The sequence below is a fragment of the Podarcis cretensis genome (genome assembly GCF_951804945.1).
Source record: "Podarcis cretensis genome assembly, chromosome: 8".
NCBI lineage: Eukaryota > Metazoa > Chordata > Lepidosauria > Squamata > Lacertidae > Podarcis > Podarcis cretensis.
Genome location: NC_137177.1, coordinates 21,781,735 through 21,798,038, shown reverse-complemented (window position 1 = coordinate 21,798,038; position 16,304 = coordinate 21,781,735). Strand labels below are relative to the sequence as shown.

At 48.2% G+C, this 16,304-nt stretch overlaps 1 protein-coding gene across 1 annotated transcript in view; it reads right to left on the bottom strand.

The window, feature by feature from the left end:
* KDM1A (lysine demethylase 1A) overlaps nucleotides 1-14,530 on the bottom strand; it is a 48,132-nt gene extending 33,602 nt beyond the window's left edge. Inside the window, 3 exon segments of the mRNA XM_079985962.1 lie at nucleotides 3,903-3,963; nucleotides 3,965-4,072; nucleotides 14,150-14,530. Coding sequence (XP_079842088.1) covers nucleotides 3,903-3,963; nucleotides 3,965-4,072; nucleotides 14,150-14,515 — 535 coding nt within the window. The 5' untranslated portion in view covers nucleotides 14,516-14,530.
* Nucleotides 14,531-16,304: the final 1,774 nt, after the last annotated feature.

Genomic DNA, 16,304 nt, shown 5'->3' with positions numbered 1-16,304 from the left:
GGCAAGGAAAATATAAAAGCATGTGCTTGAACTATATCTATAGAGTTTAACTTTTTGCTGGCAAAAAAATAAAAACGTTCTGTAACGTTTCTCTCTAAAACCATGTTCACACATAGGAAAATGACACAAAATATGTTGGGGTCTTAAAAAATAAAAATAAAAATAAAATATACATTTCAAAAAGTTTATTTAAATGAATATAAAGTTTTGATTTATTTTTGGCAAGCTCCAAAAACCACAAGAATGTAGGTGCAGAGTTTAAAATGTTTTAGTCAGATATTTTGAAACAACTTCTCTCAGTAAATCACAAAGCAAATTTATGTTCCATACAAAACAACTCACTTTTCTAATTCTGGCTCTCCTGCCTATCTGCAGAACACTGAAGTGCTCAAAAATTTCAACATCTTGCTGTCCTATTAACATAAGAAGATGGCTGTTCTTGACAAAGGAGCCAAAGAAGAAGTCCCTATCTCAGTAGCCTGGGTTTGCACAACACACTAAGCCTTTAGTTGTTTAGTCGTGTCCGACTCTTCGTGACCCCATGGAACAGAGCACGCCAGGCACTCCTATCTTCCACTGCCTCCCGCAGTTTGGTCAGACTCATGTTTGTAGCTTCGAGAACGCTGTCTAGCCATCTTGACCTCTGTCGTCCCCTTCTTCTTGTGCCCTCCATCTTTCCCAACATCAGGGTCTTTTCCAGGGAGTCTTCTCTTCTCATGAGGTGGCCAAAGTATTGGAGCCTCAGCGTCACGATCTGTCCTTCCAGTGAGCACTCAGGGCTGATTTCCTTAAGAATGGATACATTTGATCTTCTTGCAGTCCATGGAACTCTCAAGAGTCTCCTCCAGCACCACAGTTCAAAAGCATCAATTCTTCGGCGATCAGCCTTCATGGTCCAGCTCTCGCTTCCATACATCACGACTGGGAAAACCATGGCTTTTACTATACGGACCTTTGTTGGCAAGGTGATGTCTCTGCTTTTTAACATGTTGTCTAAGTTTGCCATCGCCTTTCTCCCAAGGAGCAGGCGTCTTTTATTTTCGTGACTGCTGTCACCATCTGCAGTGATCATGGAGCCCAAGAAAGTAAAATCTCTCACTGCCTCCATTTCTTCCCCTTCTATTTGCCAGGAGGTGATGGGCCCAGTGGCCATGATCTTCATTTTTTTGATGTTGAGCTTCAGACCATATTTTGCGCTCTCCTCTTTCACCCTCATTAAAAGGTTCTTTAATTCCTCCTCACTTTCTGCCATCAAGGTTGTGTCATCTGCATATCTGAGGTTGTTGATATTTCTTCCGGCAGTCTTAATTCCGGGTTGGGATTCATCCAGCCCAGCCTTTCGCATGATGAATTCTGCATATAAGTTAAATAAGCAGGGAGACAATATACAGCCTTGCCGTACTCCTTTCCCAATTTTGAACCAATCAGTTGTTCCATATCCAGTTCTAACTGTAGCTTCTTGTCCCACATAGAGATTTCTCAGGAGACAGATGAGGTGATCAGGCACTCCCATTTCTTTAAGAACTTGCTATAGTTTGCTGTGGTCGACACAGTCAAAGCCTAGCTATGGCTTAATGCAAACCTGTTGGCTCCCAATCCTTTTGCTGCTATGAGCTAAGGCAAGGTTTGGTTTAGTGTGTTGTCCACACCTAGGCTTGTAGTTAAGCACTCTCCAGACTAACAATCACTTGTAGCCAAGGTCTGTTATTTCCTCATGGTTAGTTTAGAAGAGGGTTTCCCCAACCTGAGTCTGCAGATGTTTTTGGACTACAATTCCCATCATCCCTGACCACTGGTCCTGCTAGCTAGGGATGATGAGAGTTGTAGTCCAAAAACAGCTTGAAACCCAAGTTTGGGGAACCCTGGTCCAGAGAATACTTAACCATGAGTGCCTGTTCAAACAAAATGTGAAACCAGACCTTGGCTTAGCTCAGTGCAGCGTGTCAGGAAAAATAACTAGGGAGGCAGCTGTGAGTTCCACTTCGGGATCCTGCACACTCTCACTAGGACATGGTTTGGCTTAGGAGTGGCATGCATTCCAGGGCAGTATGAAAAGCAGTGAGGGTGAAGATTTTAGTATTTTAGGCTGGCACATGACTAGTTATCTGCTATAAAAAGGAGGCAAAATAGGTCACTAAGAAGAAATGTACAGGTGAACTAGTGTAGTACAGACATGTAGCACTTTGGACTAAAGCTGGCAAAATGTCTAAAATGAATAATGGGGAAAGAATGGAGCCTTAAAGTGGGGAGAAAATACTCATAAATTTGAGATAATGGGTTTGATCCAAACTAAGTTATTTATTTACAACATTCATTGCACTAAACCCCTCAAGTTCAATCTAAATTAAGTCATTACTAACTTGAAATCAGTGCGGAAATTCAACTAATTTAGGTTGAACCAAACCCAAAATAATTATGTTTATAACTGACAGCAGAAAGGCACTGAACATAAATACAGTCGTACCTTGGTTCAGGAATGCCTTGTGACTTGAACGTTATGGCTCCCGAACACCGCAAAGCCGGAAGTGAGTGTTCCGGTTTGTGAACGCTTTTTGGAAGCCAAACATCCGATGCGGCTTCCGACTGAGTGCAGGAAGCTCCTGCAGCCAATTGGAAGCCGCACCTTGTATGACTAGTCCGTTCTCATAGCAAGAGGCACAAACATCTAGTCCCCTCTTCACCAGAGGAAGAGGAAATGTCCTTAGCATCTACTCCATGAAGCTGAACTCTTGGCAGATGTGGGCTATGAAAAAACTTGTGGCAGAAAAAAATATTGACAAAAATATCCAATTGCAGAAGACTTGCATTTTGCATGAGATGGGCATCTCTCCCCTTTTGCAACAGATGACAATGACATGTAACAAGGAAAGTAAGCGCATGGATCTTTCAAGTATGAAGTCTACCTACACAAGTTCAATTAGAAAATATTTTGTCTGAAACCTACTTATGTGGCCCAAAACAAGCTGTGTTCACTCAGCTGATGCCTACTCCTCAACCTAAATAATAGAGCCAGGAGATCAATGACTAAAGGGTTGCTACAGCTCCACTTAGGCTTCTCATCAGCCCCTGCCCAAACTATGAGGAAGTGTGCTATGCACAAAAGCACACGGTGGTATGTCAATTGCCATTTTGCATTCATACTACCATAACATCCTACAATTGAACCTTGGCATAGGCAGCTTTAGAAACACAGAGGGCATACTCTGTCAGCCAGCTAGGAACTTCCCCAGGGTGCAGCTTCGGCTCACAACCACTAATTCTTACAAGTTGGAGGCAGTATTTTAGGGATGGACTCTTTACTCTCCTCAAGCTATACTTCTGACATTTAATAGAGGGAGAACAAAGCTACAACTAGATTCACACAAAAATAAAAGTGGCCCTTTTATTAAGAAATCAAGATTCACAGTAGTTTTAGACCTGGCAGAACCTGTTTTATTAACAGGATTAAAGACAACTGACCGTGTTGCCAAGTAGCTAAAATGTACAGGGGGGAAACCTAGAATACAAAAAAGAGTGAGATGAGAATGACTCAATATAGCAAAGCAAAGCTAGAAAATTTCATCAGTCAATTTCTGGGATTCTCAACAGACCACAGGAAGATGATTGCAAGCATAGAAAATCTAAGGCCAGGTAAGGAAGCAATGGAGTCAGTAAAGTCACTCTATTAGGGATGTTGATTAATAAATCTGAAGATACATGTTCAAAGCAAATAATATTTTTCCAGGGTCACATTCATGTTGCTCATGTGTGGCCTATCACCCATACTTTCTGCATGGCATTCAGTCCTTCTTGCCATAGCTAATCTAAGCTAAACTCAGTGGAGGGGGAGTGTCTGTGCAACCATATTGCCTTCATATGTGCAAGACCATTGTTGTCCTGCTGGATGGGGGCCCTTTACTCACCAGATGGCTCTTCTGGCTCACTTTCATTCTCTTCCTCAGGAGGTGGGGGGGGGGGGAGGGGGAGGAGGCAGCTTTTTCTCTTTTTCTGCTTTAGCATTCCTTTCTTCTTCAGAGTAATACTCATCTTCAGAAAGGTTAGCAAGGCTTTCATCCATTTCTCTATATTCTACCTGTAAGCAGAATGCCCCCCCCCCAAATACAATCAATACAGAACAAGCAAATTGGCACAGTAGAGTGATTAACATAACAAACTTTTTAAATGAATTCTCATGGGTAAATTGAAGGGTTCACTTTAAAGCAAAAATGAGGAACCTGTGGACCTCATGTTGTTGAACCCCAAAGATGATGGGGGTTGTGGTTCAGCAGAATCTGGAAGGTCCCTCATACTTGGGTCTATACCTTGGTCAACCTTTTCAGTTCCAGGACTTTTAACCCAAACATACATTTGGGAACCCATTTTTTTTTACTATATATTTGCATGGTGGTTGTGCTCCTGTTGCAACCCACCTTAGATCAGGCTGCAACCCACTAGTGGGTCCTGACACACAAGCTGAAGACAGTGCCATAACGCATTATTGCCTGTTTGTGCACTCTACAATTTGCAATTCTCTATGACTAACCCACTATCCACTGAATACCTCATTTCATCCACTTAAATTAAAAATAAATAAATGCAAAGTACGCTATATTTCACTCTAACATTGTCCACATTAGACTGCTACAGTCTGTATCTTAGCTTCTGTGTACAGTGCAATTAGTAAGTGTTTCCCGGCAGTTATTAATATATTTAGAAAATACTGAAGAACCTTTTTCAGTTATACTTCTCAGCCTAGATGGTAGCAGCACAACAAATAACCAATACACACCATAAATATCACTGTTTTTTATAACCTAATCTAGTGAAAATACAGTCTGATTCAAAAGCCACAGGTACAGAAAACTCCCTATAATACGACACTACTATACTGCAATACTTAGAGAGGCAATTCAGCCAATGAGAGCAGTGGCTGGGAGAGTAAAACATATGGTGCTGCAGGGTGTACAGAAGGCATAGGCAAACTCAGCCCTCCAGATGTTTTAGGACTACAACTCCCATCATCCCTGACCACTGGTCCTGTTAGCTAGGGATGATGGGAGTTGTAGTCCCAAAACAACTGGAGGGCAGTTTGCCTATGCCTGGTATACAGCATTTTTACATACAATATGAACTGTGTCCTGCATCACACACACGTTCCACCCTAGAAAAAAATCTAGCCTGCCTTATCAGGTTTCACATGTGACAACTGACACAAATAGCAGACAGCTGTATAGGTGATAAAGCATAATTCATTTTTTAAATTGTGTATAATAGTAGCATACATATACTGGGAAGTGACAGCAGTGGGATAGAAAAGATAGCAGTCAAATGGCTCCTGGGATCTGGGTTGTGGGCGCCAAAACAGAATATCTAGTCGCCATTTGGGGGGAAGGGGTCGGCAACACTTTTTATTTATTATTTTGATAATCATGAAAATAATTCACATAAGTGGCAAATTGCTAATTTTAACAAAATTATCACATTTTAACAAAAATTGTTAATATACGTTTAATTTGTTGTTTACAATACTGTAAAAATATCAGTACCATGTTCTATGGGGTTGCTCGTGCGTAAATCGGCGCCACACTTGGCTGAGTTACCTGGGTGAACCCTTTCTGTCCGGACAGCCAATCACCCGTGGCTGTCTCAATCGCTGGCAGGATCCGTCAGTGGGCGTTTCTTGAACTTCTTCCAGCAAAGAAGCTCTTTGACGCCGAGTCTCTGCCTACTCTCCCTGCGCAGAAGCCTTCTGCGCAGGGAGGGTGTGGGCAGCGGAGGACCCGTGCTCTCCCCGCTGGTCTCCGGCGAGGAGTCATGGAGCCACCTCGCCGATTCCCCCATCTGCCCCCCTTCTCCCCTAGTGTTACGCTGATTTCCTTCCCCAGAAGATGGGCTGCTTCTCTCCCTCCCGGCGCGCTCTCCGGAATCCCTCTGGAGCCCTCCCTCTCCCTCTGATGGCAGTTCCCTGACATCCACCTCCTCCCCAGGACCCCCTCCACCCCCAGTGCGATTTTCTGATTCAACCTAGTCTCTTCCCTCGCCCGACGATGCGGGGAATCCCCTGAAGGAGCTGTCACCATCCTCTGAGGATTCGAAACCGCCTTCCCACCCTCTCAGATCTCTTCCCGCAGGGGGGACCTCCCAGTCTGATTCTTCTCCCTCTGACACCTCCCCTCCCTCCTCTTCGGAGGCAGGAAAACCCACAGTCCCCTTCGTCGTCTGTGGTTCCAAATTCTTCCTCCCAGAATCTCGCTACTGGTTTTAGCTTATCCGGGAACAAACTGTGGAATTCCTCCACCAGATAACTGTCATTGATTGATTCAGCGGGGACCCACGTGTTTTCTGACCCGGGTTCTCCCTCCCAAGCTACCAAGTACTCCACCTGGCGACCTCGCCACCTTGAATCGAGTATTTCCGTGGCTTGGTTGTGGTGTTCCCTCTCCTCTACCAGCGGGTGGGTGGTGACTCCTCCCTCCCGCCCCGGAAATTCCCACCCCTCCCTGTACGGTGAAAGTAGGGACCTATGGAACACCGGATGTATCTTCACGCTGTCAGGCAACTTGAGTTTGAATGCCACTGGGTTCACCTGCTGTGTTACCTCAAAAGGTCCCAGCCGCCTCGGCTGCAACTTCTTGCAGCCTCCCTTTAGGGGTAACCCTTGGGTTGACAACCACACCCGGTCTCCCACCCGTATGGCCTCCCCCTCCCGACGGTGCTTGTCTGCCTGCCTCTTGTAAACTTCCTTGGCCCGCTCCAAGTTCATCTTGAGTTGCTGGTGCAAGGCCTCCATTTCTTCTACAAACTGCTCAGCCGTGGGTACACTCCATCCTTCCTCCCCCCTCCCCGGGAAAGCCATGGGGTGACACCCATAATTGGCCATGAACGGGCTCATTCCCGTGGACACATGTTCAGCGTTATTGTATGCAAATTCAGCCAACGCTAGTTTCTCTACCCAATCATTCTGTCTCTCGCTGACGTAGCAGCGCAGGTATTGCTGGAGTATACCGTTTGCTCTTTCTGCTTGTCCGTTGGTTTCTGGGTGCCTCGCCGTCGAGAAGCCCACCTCGACCTGCAGCAAGCTCATGAGCTTCCTCCAGAACCTGGAGGTAAATTGTTTCCCGCGATCTAAGATTACCCTCGAGGGAGCCCCATGCAGCCTGAAAATGTGATCCACAAAAAACCTGGCTGTCTCCTCTGCCGTCACTGCATGTGAGCAAGCTATGAAATGGCACATTTTTGTCAGTAGATTGACTACTACCATGACTGCGGTCTTCCCCCTTGACTTGGGCAAATCTGTCATAAAATCAATGGACACCACCTCCCAAGGCCTTTCCGGTGTAGGTAAGGGTTCCAGTAACCCTGCGGGGACAGCCCTCTCCCCTTTTGCCCTCTGGCATCGGTCGCACCCCCGTACATATTCCCGTACGTCTTCCCTCACCTTTGGCCACCAGAACTGCCTGGTGACGAGCAGCATGGTCTTGTGCTGTCCAAAGTGCCCAGCTGTTGGGTTGTCATGGAGTTGTTTTAGTACCTTCCCCCTCAAGGTCTCCCCCGGTACATACAGTGCCCCCTTATAGTACAGTAGCCCTTCCTTTTCCTCAAACCCTCCATGGTCTTCCCTTCCGTCCCGGAGTTCCCTGATTTTCACTTGAGCGAATGCGTCGTCTCTAGTAAGCCCTGCCAGTTCTCGTTTCCCAACCAACGCTCCCCCACACACCCATCGGTCCTCAGGAAACATGTGTTGGACCTCTGGTGGTCCCTCTCCCTCCATGTACTCCGGTTTCCGGGAGAGAGCATCTGCTCTTACGTTTTCCTTTCCTGGTACGTATCTGATCTCGAAGGAAAACTTGGGAGAACTCCTGGGCCCATCGAATCTGCCTCTGGTTGAGCACTCGTGCGGTCCGCCAGTATTCCAAGTTCTTGTGGTCAGTACAAACCTGGATCTTGTGCCGCGCCCCTATAAACAGATGTCTCCATTGCCGAAAAGCCGCATAGATCGCAAGCAGTTCTCGGTCGTACACTGTATAGTTTTGATCTGACTTGCTCAGCTTCCTTGAGAAAAAGGCACACAGCCTCCAGTCCTGCTTGGCCCCGGGCTGCAAAAGGACCGCTCCAATGGCTCGGTCGGACACGTCCGTCTCCAGTCTCATGGGTTTCTCCAGATCAACGTGCAGGAGCTGCTCTTCCGAAGCGAACGCCTTCTTCAGTCTTTCAAAGGATTGCTGGGCACTTTCTGTCCACGCGAACTTCTTTTTGCTACTGAGACAATCTGTGATGGGCGCTGTCAAGTGAGTGAAGTTCTTTATGAACTTCCTGTAGAAGTTGCTGAGCCCTAAGAACCTCTGCACATCCTTCCGGGCTCTGGGGGCTTTCCATTCCAGCACTGCCTTCACCTTGCCTGGGTCCATAGCTAGGCCCTTGTCTGACAACTTGTACCCCAGGAACTCTACCTCTCTGGCATGAAATTGGCATTTTTCCAGCTTGATCCACAACTGATGCTTCTGCAGTCTCTGTAGCACTTCCCTGACATCGCTGGCGTGTTGCTTCTCATTGTCCAAATAGATTAAGATGTCATCCAAAAAGGCTACGCAATTCTTGTACAGCAGGGACCCCAACACGTGGTGCATGAATCCTTGAAAGCAGGCGGACCCCGATTGTAATCCAAATGGCATGACTAAGTACTCAAAAGCCCCCAGGGGGGTGAACATGGTAGTTTTCCATTCGTCCCCCTCCCTTATCCTAATCAAATTGTATGCTCCCCTGAGGTCCAGTTTGGTAAAAAATTTCCCCTGCCTCACTCGTGTTAAAATGTCGTCAATCCTGGGCATTGGGAAGGTCACGGGTTCTGACACCAGGTTCAAGGCCCGGTAATCCACTACAAGTCTGGGCTGATTAGTGTCTTTTTTGTCCACAAAGAACACCGGACTGCCCCCCACCGCCTTTGATTCCCTTATGAACCCTCTCTTCAGGTTCTTGTCAATAAACTGCCGCAATTCCTGCATCTCCCGGTCGGACACGGCATACAGCTTACCCACCGGCAACTGAGCCCCTGGGAGTAAGTTGATTTGGCAGTCAAAGGGCCTGTGGGGGGGGTAGTCTATCTGCCTCCTTCTCACTGAAGACCTCCTTCAGGTCAGCATATTGTGGTGGCACCTCCCCCCTTTGTTCCACGGCCAGCCCAGCCACCCTGGCCACCGTCATTCTTGGGTTCTCCTCTCCCAGACAGTGTCCTATGCAGTAAGCTGACCCAAAGGTGACTGACCGCTGATGCCATGACGCTACCAGATCATGCAGTGCCAACCAGCTCATCCCCAGTATTATTGGGGGTCCTGCCAGTGTGGCCACGTGAAAGGCAATGGTCTCCGTGTGCCTGGAAACCCTCATTCGCATTGGCGGGGTCTGATGTGTCACTCCCCCCCCCCAGAAGTTCCCTTCCATCGATGGTGGTCACTTGCAAGGGAAAATCTAGAGGCAACAGCTGGAGTTGGTGCTCCAGAGCGAAGTCTCTGCTGAATAAATTACACGAGCTGCCCGAATCCAGCAGTCCCTTAACCTTGACGGGGTGCCCATTCGGGAGTTCTAGCACCACTTCTATGGCTATAGCTGCCTCGGGGGGGTCAGGCTGGGGCACTTCTATTGGTTGCTGGCCTGGCTGCTGCCCCTGCTGGTTGGCAGCCAGGCGTTGTCGTTTCCCTGCGCCTGCCCTTCCTCCTCCTTCTCGTCGCAGCCAGCAGCCCCCACCATCCCTTGCCAAGCTTTTCTTTGAGGGCAGACCTTAGCAAAATGTCCTGGTCGTTGACAGAGGAAACACTTCTTGGTAGTTTTCCACTCTTTTCCCTCCCTTTTACGACCTTCACTGGATTTTGAAGCCGCGCGCGCCATCAATTTCCATTGGCTCCGCCGCCTGGGAAGGCTGCCTCGGTATCTCAGGAATGCGGTAGTCATGGAAACGTTCCCCTCTTGTTTCCCGCTTCTCCTGAGCCCGCGCTTCCTGGCGTACGCCGATCGCCAACACAGCCTTTGTGAGATCATCCAGCGACCGTGGTCAGGGTACGCGGGACAACTCGTCCTTCACTGCGGGGGACAGACCCTCCTCAAACAACATTTGTATCGGTTCAGAGTCCAGATCCCACCCTAGCCGGTGGACTAACATCGCAAAACGCGACCAGTAGTCTCTTGACGGACTGGCTCCCCTGCTCGCACCCCATCAGTTCCCGCCGAGTCACACTTTGCTCTACCTCGCTGGAGTACATCGCATCCATCGCCTGGAAGAATTTCTTAAGGTCCTTCAAGGCATCATTTTGCGTCGCCATTAGGGGCCTGATCCATTCGCGCGCCCCATCCTGCAGATGCCCCACAATGTAAGCCACCCTCTCCCCGTCATCAGCAAAGTCATCTTTCTGCAGTTCCAAAGCGTACTGTACTTCCGTTCGGAAAGCACTGTAGTCTTGGGGCTTCGCACAAAACTTGTGTACCAGCCCCGGTACTTTCCTTGCGATTGGGGTGGGTCTGACCTGTGCATCCTGAGCCCATCTTTCGTCCAGCCGTGCCGTCAGGATAGCTACATGCTGCTCCAAGTCTCGGTTCCTCTCGACCAGACTCCGCACCGCAGCTGGTTGCTCCGTCTCTCCAGCTGTCCCTGTTTGGCTCATCGTGCTGCCTCTCCAGGGCTGCGTAAAAGCAACATCAAGGACTGACGGATTGCTGTAATGGTTCTATGGGGTTGCTCGTGCGTAAATCGGCGCCACGCTTGGCTGAGTTACCTGGGTGAACCCTTTCTGTCCGGACAGCCACTCACCCGTGGCTGACTCAATTGCTGGCAGAATCCGTCAGTGGGCGTTTCTTGAACTTCTTCCAGCAAAGAAGCTCTTTGACGCCTAGTCTCCGCCTACTCTCCCTGCGCGGAAGCCTTCTGCGCAGGGAGGGTGTGGGCAGCGGAAGACCCGTGCTCTCCCCGCTGGTCTCCGGCGAGGAGTCATGGCGCCACCTCGCCAATTCCCCCATCTGCCCCCCCTTCTCCCCTAGTGTTACGCTGATTTCCTTCCCCAGAAGATGGGCTGCTTCTCTCCCTCCCGGCGCGCTCTCCGGAATCCCTCTGGAGCCCTCCCTCTCCCTCTGGCTCTGATGGCAGTTCCCTGACACATACTTTAGTTTTCAAAACACTCCACTCTTTATTGTTAAGCTTCTTAACATATTATCTATCCTTAACATATACTTCAAGGCTTCCAAGTACATACATTTCAGTAATCCTTGAGTGTCAGCCAGGCGCAAAAAATGCCACCCAGACTTTTTTAGGTGCTCGCAAATGGAAAATCTTCAGGCGCAAAATGCGCCTAACACCCTGCTAATTTTGAACCCTGAGTGACAGTTTATTTTTACCACTACCTATCTCACATACGTGAGCAATTTTTAAACCAAAACAGTCTACATAAAGATTGTGTGGTTGTCCCTCCCACCAGAGGTCAAGGAAATAAACAACTATCTGACTTTTAGAAGATATCTGAAGGCAGCCCTGTTTAGGGAAGTTTTTAATGTCTGATGTTTTATTGTATTTTTAATATTTTGTTGGAAGCCGCCCAGAGTGGCTGGGGTGGGGTATAAATAACACTAAATTATTATTATTATTATACATATTTAACTGAATTTTCTGTGTCTGTAATTTTTTAAATTTATTTGTTATATTTATTTTGTTTGGCATCCTCACAAACACACCTAAGAATACCACTTCACAAAATTGGATGAATTGGATTCTAATCCACAAAAGCTTTATGCCATAAAAATGAGTTAGCCTTCGATTTCACATTATGTACAGTCTATGTACATTATGTTTTGAAGCTTTTTCTTATATGGATCTTTACAGGTTCTCTAGCAACCTAAGTCACATAAACTCAAAGTAGGCTACACATTATACAGTATATGAAATCCTACAAAGGCATAGGATTCCAGGAAGGGATGGAAAGCATTGTTGAGCCTCACAAGTGCAGCTCAAACTCCTCTGCAGCTGCTGCTAGCCATCAATAAGGAAGCATTGGGAGAAAGACAGCATAATTTATGTTTTCAAAGCCCTCCCAAAATTCTAGTCCTGTACCCACTATACTGTACAAACTGATTCAAGTAAATTAAATAATTTAAATAAGTTTTACAAGTAAACTAAAAAGGACCAACAGATCTAACTGTAAGCCCTCATTTCAAAAAAGCATTCCTATTTGTAAGCCATGCAGAGAACTCAGAATGGAATAGGACCCAAATTAATCAATGCTAAAAACTAGTCAAGCCATGTGTTTTATACCGTATTTTTTGCTCCATAACACTCACTTTTTTCCTCCTAGAAAGTAAGGGGAAATGTCTGTGCATGTTATGGAGCGAATGCCTACAGATGGTGGAGGGATCTGCTGCAGTCGTGAGCAGAGGATCCATGGTTCCCCTTCCTTCCCTCCTCCGTGGCTCGCTTTGCTCGCTTTGAAACAGCAAAGCGGGAGAAGAGCCACTGAGTGGGGAGAAGAGAGGGACAGAGAGCCTGGTTACAAAGCACGGATCCACATGGATCCTCAGGATTTTTACACTGGGTCACCCAAAATTCACCATCAGATCACACAGCATGTCCATGGCTACAGCTTGCACCAAAAAAATCACGCACCCACTGTTGCCTGGGGCCGCAGTGGTGCAAAAACATGGTTACAAAGCATGGATACACATGGATCCTCAGGATTTTTGCATTGGGCTACCCCAAACTCACCATCAGATCACATGTCTGTGGCCACAGCATGAACCACAAAAATCATACATCCACTGTTTCGTTTAGAATATTTTTTTTCTTGTTTGCCTCCTCTAAAAACTATGTGTGTGTTATGGTCAGGTGCGTGTTATAGAGCAAAAAATACGGTACTTCCTTGTATTACAAGCATTTCCCTGTACTGTATTAAATAAAGTAGAATCCTCAAGTTTTGATGATCACATAATGAAATCAATGTCTAATTGTTAAATATATAATGCTCTCCAAAGCTATATTCAACATCTTCCCTGTGCATCTACATGATACAAATATACAAATATCAAAATATATTTCAAAGCTTTAGTTGATCACAAAGGATCCTCTGTGTTAGAAAAGCAAGAGCCAAAAGAAAAAAAACCTTGATTTTGTTAGGATCTATTTCCATTCCTTCTTAAGATGGCTTGGGGCATTTACTGCACTGCACACTATTAAATCTGCTTCTGTAAAACAAAGGTAGCAGTCTAGCCTACACATTAAGAAGCAAACAATAAATGACATTCATTAGTGCCTTGCAACATAGGCTCCAGCTACTCTCTGACGTCACATCAACCTTGTGTACCGTTTTGGAATAAAAAATCTAATTAACAATAACAGATAATCAATATACATACAGCAGAAGGTAGTATATGCCCACGAGATACCAGAGGGGTAGCAATCCAGCACACACAACCCCCACAAGCAAGCCCTGTAGACTGTTTGTTGCCTGTTTTGTCAACCAGATCCCAGCTGCATCTTTAATTTATACAAACCTGTGCCACAAGAACTGCCATTCTTTACGGTGTGCCACAATACCATCGCCCGCCCCCTTAAATCCTTAAGAGTGGGCTGTACCACTTCAGATGCTGACATCTCACTTTTGTAATTTTTTGTTTGGACTCCGCCAATAAGGAGGAATCCAGCACTTAAGGGGGAAAGACTACAATGCCAACCTTTTACTTATTGCGATTATTATCGTTGTTGTTTCACTCCCCGCTTTTCCCCAAATGACCCGTGTGAATAAAAGGCGCGCTCCCTGCTCCCATTTCGGCCCCACAGCAACCCTGGGAAGTAGGTCAGGCTGAGAAACAGCCTCACTCTGGCTGAAGGCCACGCAGCGAACTGCACGGCTCAGCCGGACTGCAACTTACAGGCCTGCCCGGCCTTTACGTTTCTCCTTGCAGGAAGCAACCGCACGGTTTCTGCTTTAACGTGCAGCGAAAATAATAAAAATAAAAACCACTAACCGGCTCCGGGAGCCCGAAGCCGCTTTTTCGAAAGCCCACCGTTTTAAAGTAATAAATTCCCTTACAAACCGGTTCGTGGGAGTCGACGCCCGGCCCCCCCAAGCCAGCCATTCCGCCGCCCCGGGTAGGCAAGGCCCCGGTGGTGGGGAGCAGCGGCCGGGGCAAGAGCACCCACCTTGGGCCGCTTCCGGCGGCTGGTCCTGCGGCCCTCGGGGGTCTCGGCAATGCTGGGGGTCTCGGAGCCCCCGACGGGCCCCCCCGGCCCCGCGGGGGGAGACGGCTCGGACAAGCCCCCCGGCGGCGAGGCGCGCGGAGGCTCCTTCTTGCGGGGCGTGCGCTCCGAGGGCCCCGAGCCGCCGCCCTCCGAGGAGCCCAGGGAGCCCGACAGGGCCGGCGGAGGGGGCGGCGGAGGCGGCGGGGGTGGGGGCGGCGGAGGGGGCGCCGGGGCTTCGGCAGAGCCATCGCCCGCCGGGCCGCCGCCGCCGCCGCCGCCGCCTACCGGAGCCTCCGCCGCGGCCGCTTTCTTCCCCGCAGACAGCATCCCCTCAGACGAGCCGAGTCAGGCCGCGGGACAAAGGCGGCCCCCGCGCGCGCGAGGGAGCGAACGCGCAGAGAAGCTCCGCCCCTGGCGGCGGCGGCGGCGGCGCGACGTCACTGCCCGCGACGCCCCGCCCCCTTCCTACGAACGCGCGATTCCCAGGGGAGGAAGGGGGCGGGGTTCTTGACCAGCGAACCGTTTTTAGTCCCGTAGCGGCCGCCGTAGCACGTGCCGTTGGGACAGCCGCCCTCACCTAGAATGGGGCTCTCCAGTAATATGTGATTGATTGATTAATAGTATTGGCATGATTTTAATAGGTTTTATATATGAATGTATTTTTAATCCTGGCTACGTTTCTCCCTCCCCACAATATTATTAGCGGTTCATATTTTTACCTTCTCTTCTTTGGCGGTCATTCGTAGCCGAGGAAGATTGTCTTCCATAAACACGGTTTGAACAATGAGTCCGTAAGTGACTGTGGAGGCCAATTCTGGATCCACAGGTCCTTCCACAGTGGGGACATTGGTTTCCGGGCGGGAGTTGATCACGGTGTGGATTTGCCAAGCGTCCCTTCCTATTTTTACCTGTATGCCGCCTGGAGCCCCCGTTTGGGGAGAAGCCCAGGTATTATGATGATGATGATGATGATTGATAATAATAATACCCCGCTCATCTGGCTGGGTTTCCCCAGCCATTCTGGTTTACAGCATATATAAAACATAAAAAAAATGATCACATGTATTGTAATAATAAATTAAAACAGAAGAATTCTCTCCCTCTCCCTTAAAAAAACAACAAAAACAACACACATTTGGAAAATGTCAAAATCAGGAAGGCTTAAAACCAATTTAATTTACCATAATTGAATTGTTTGCTCCAGGACTGCTTATCCTTGCTTTCATCAGTGCTCTGTATTGTAGTCACTGGAATCATCAGTGGATGAATCCAAGGGCTGGATAAAGGTAAAGGTAAAGGTACCCCTGCCCGTACGGGCCAGTCTTGACAGACTCTGGGGTTGTGCGCCCATCTCACTTAAGAGGCCAGGGGCCAGCGCTGTCCGGAGACACTTCCGGGTCACGTGGCCAGCGTGACATCGCTGCTCTGGCCAGAGCCAGAGCCAGAGCCGCACACGGAAACGCCGTTTACCTTCCCGCTGGTAAGCGGCCCCTATTTATCTACTTGCACCCGGAGGTGCTTTCGAACTGCTAGGTTGGCAGGCGCTGGGACCGAGCAGCGGGAGTGCACCCCGCCGCAGGGATTCGAACCGCCGACCTTTCGATCGGCAAGCCCTAGGTGCTGAGGCTTTAACCCACAGCGCCACCTGCGTCCCTCAAAGGGCTGGATAGGATGAGACTATTAGGCCCCGTTCCTGAAAGTCAGTAGTAGCACACTTTTTGGGGTGCTGCAAATCTTGGGGTTTGTGTTACAAAATGCTGCAAAACACTTGGCAACGGTTTGGAGTCAACTGGAGAAAGTTGGATTTTGAGTGGCATTAACTAGGAATCCAGGTTTGATGTATCACCAGTTTGGAAGGGATCTCAAATTTCAGAGTTCATAGTTAAGGAAGCTATAAGTGTGTGATCTGCTGTTGGCTATGCCCCTGCTGCATAGGCCAGTGACAAAGGCCAGACTAGTAACTGCAGAATAGGAAGAAAAATAAATGTCTAATGCTTAATGCAATTAAGCATATAATTAAAACCTAAATATACATGTTTAGTACATGCCTATTATCACAGCACCATTGCACACAACAACCAGAATGCAGCTTTGCATTTTATCCAGCAGTATGCAG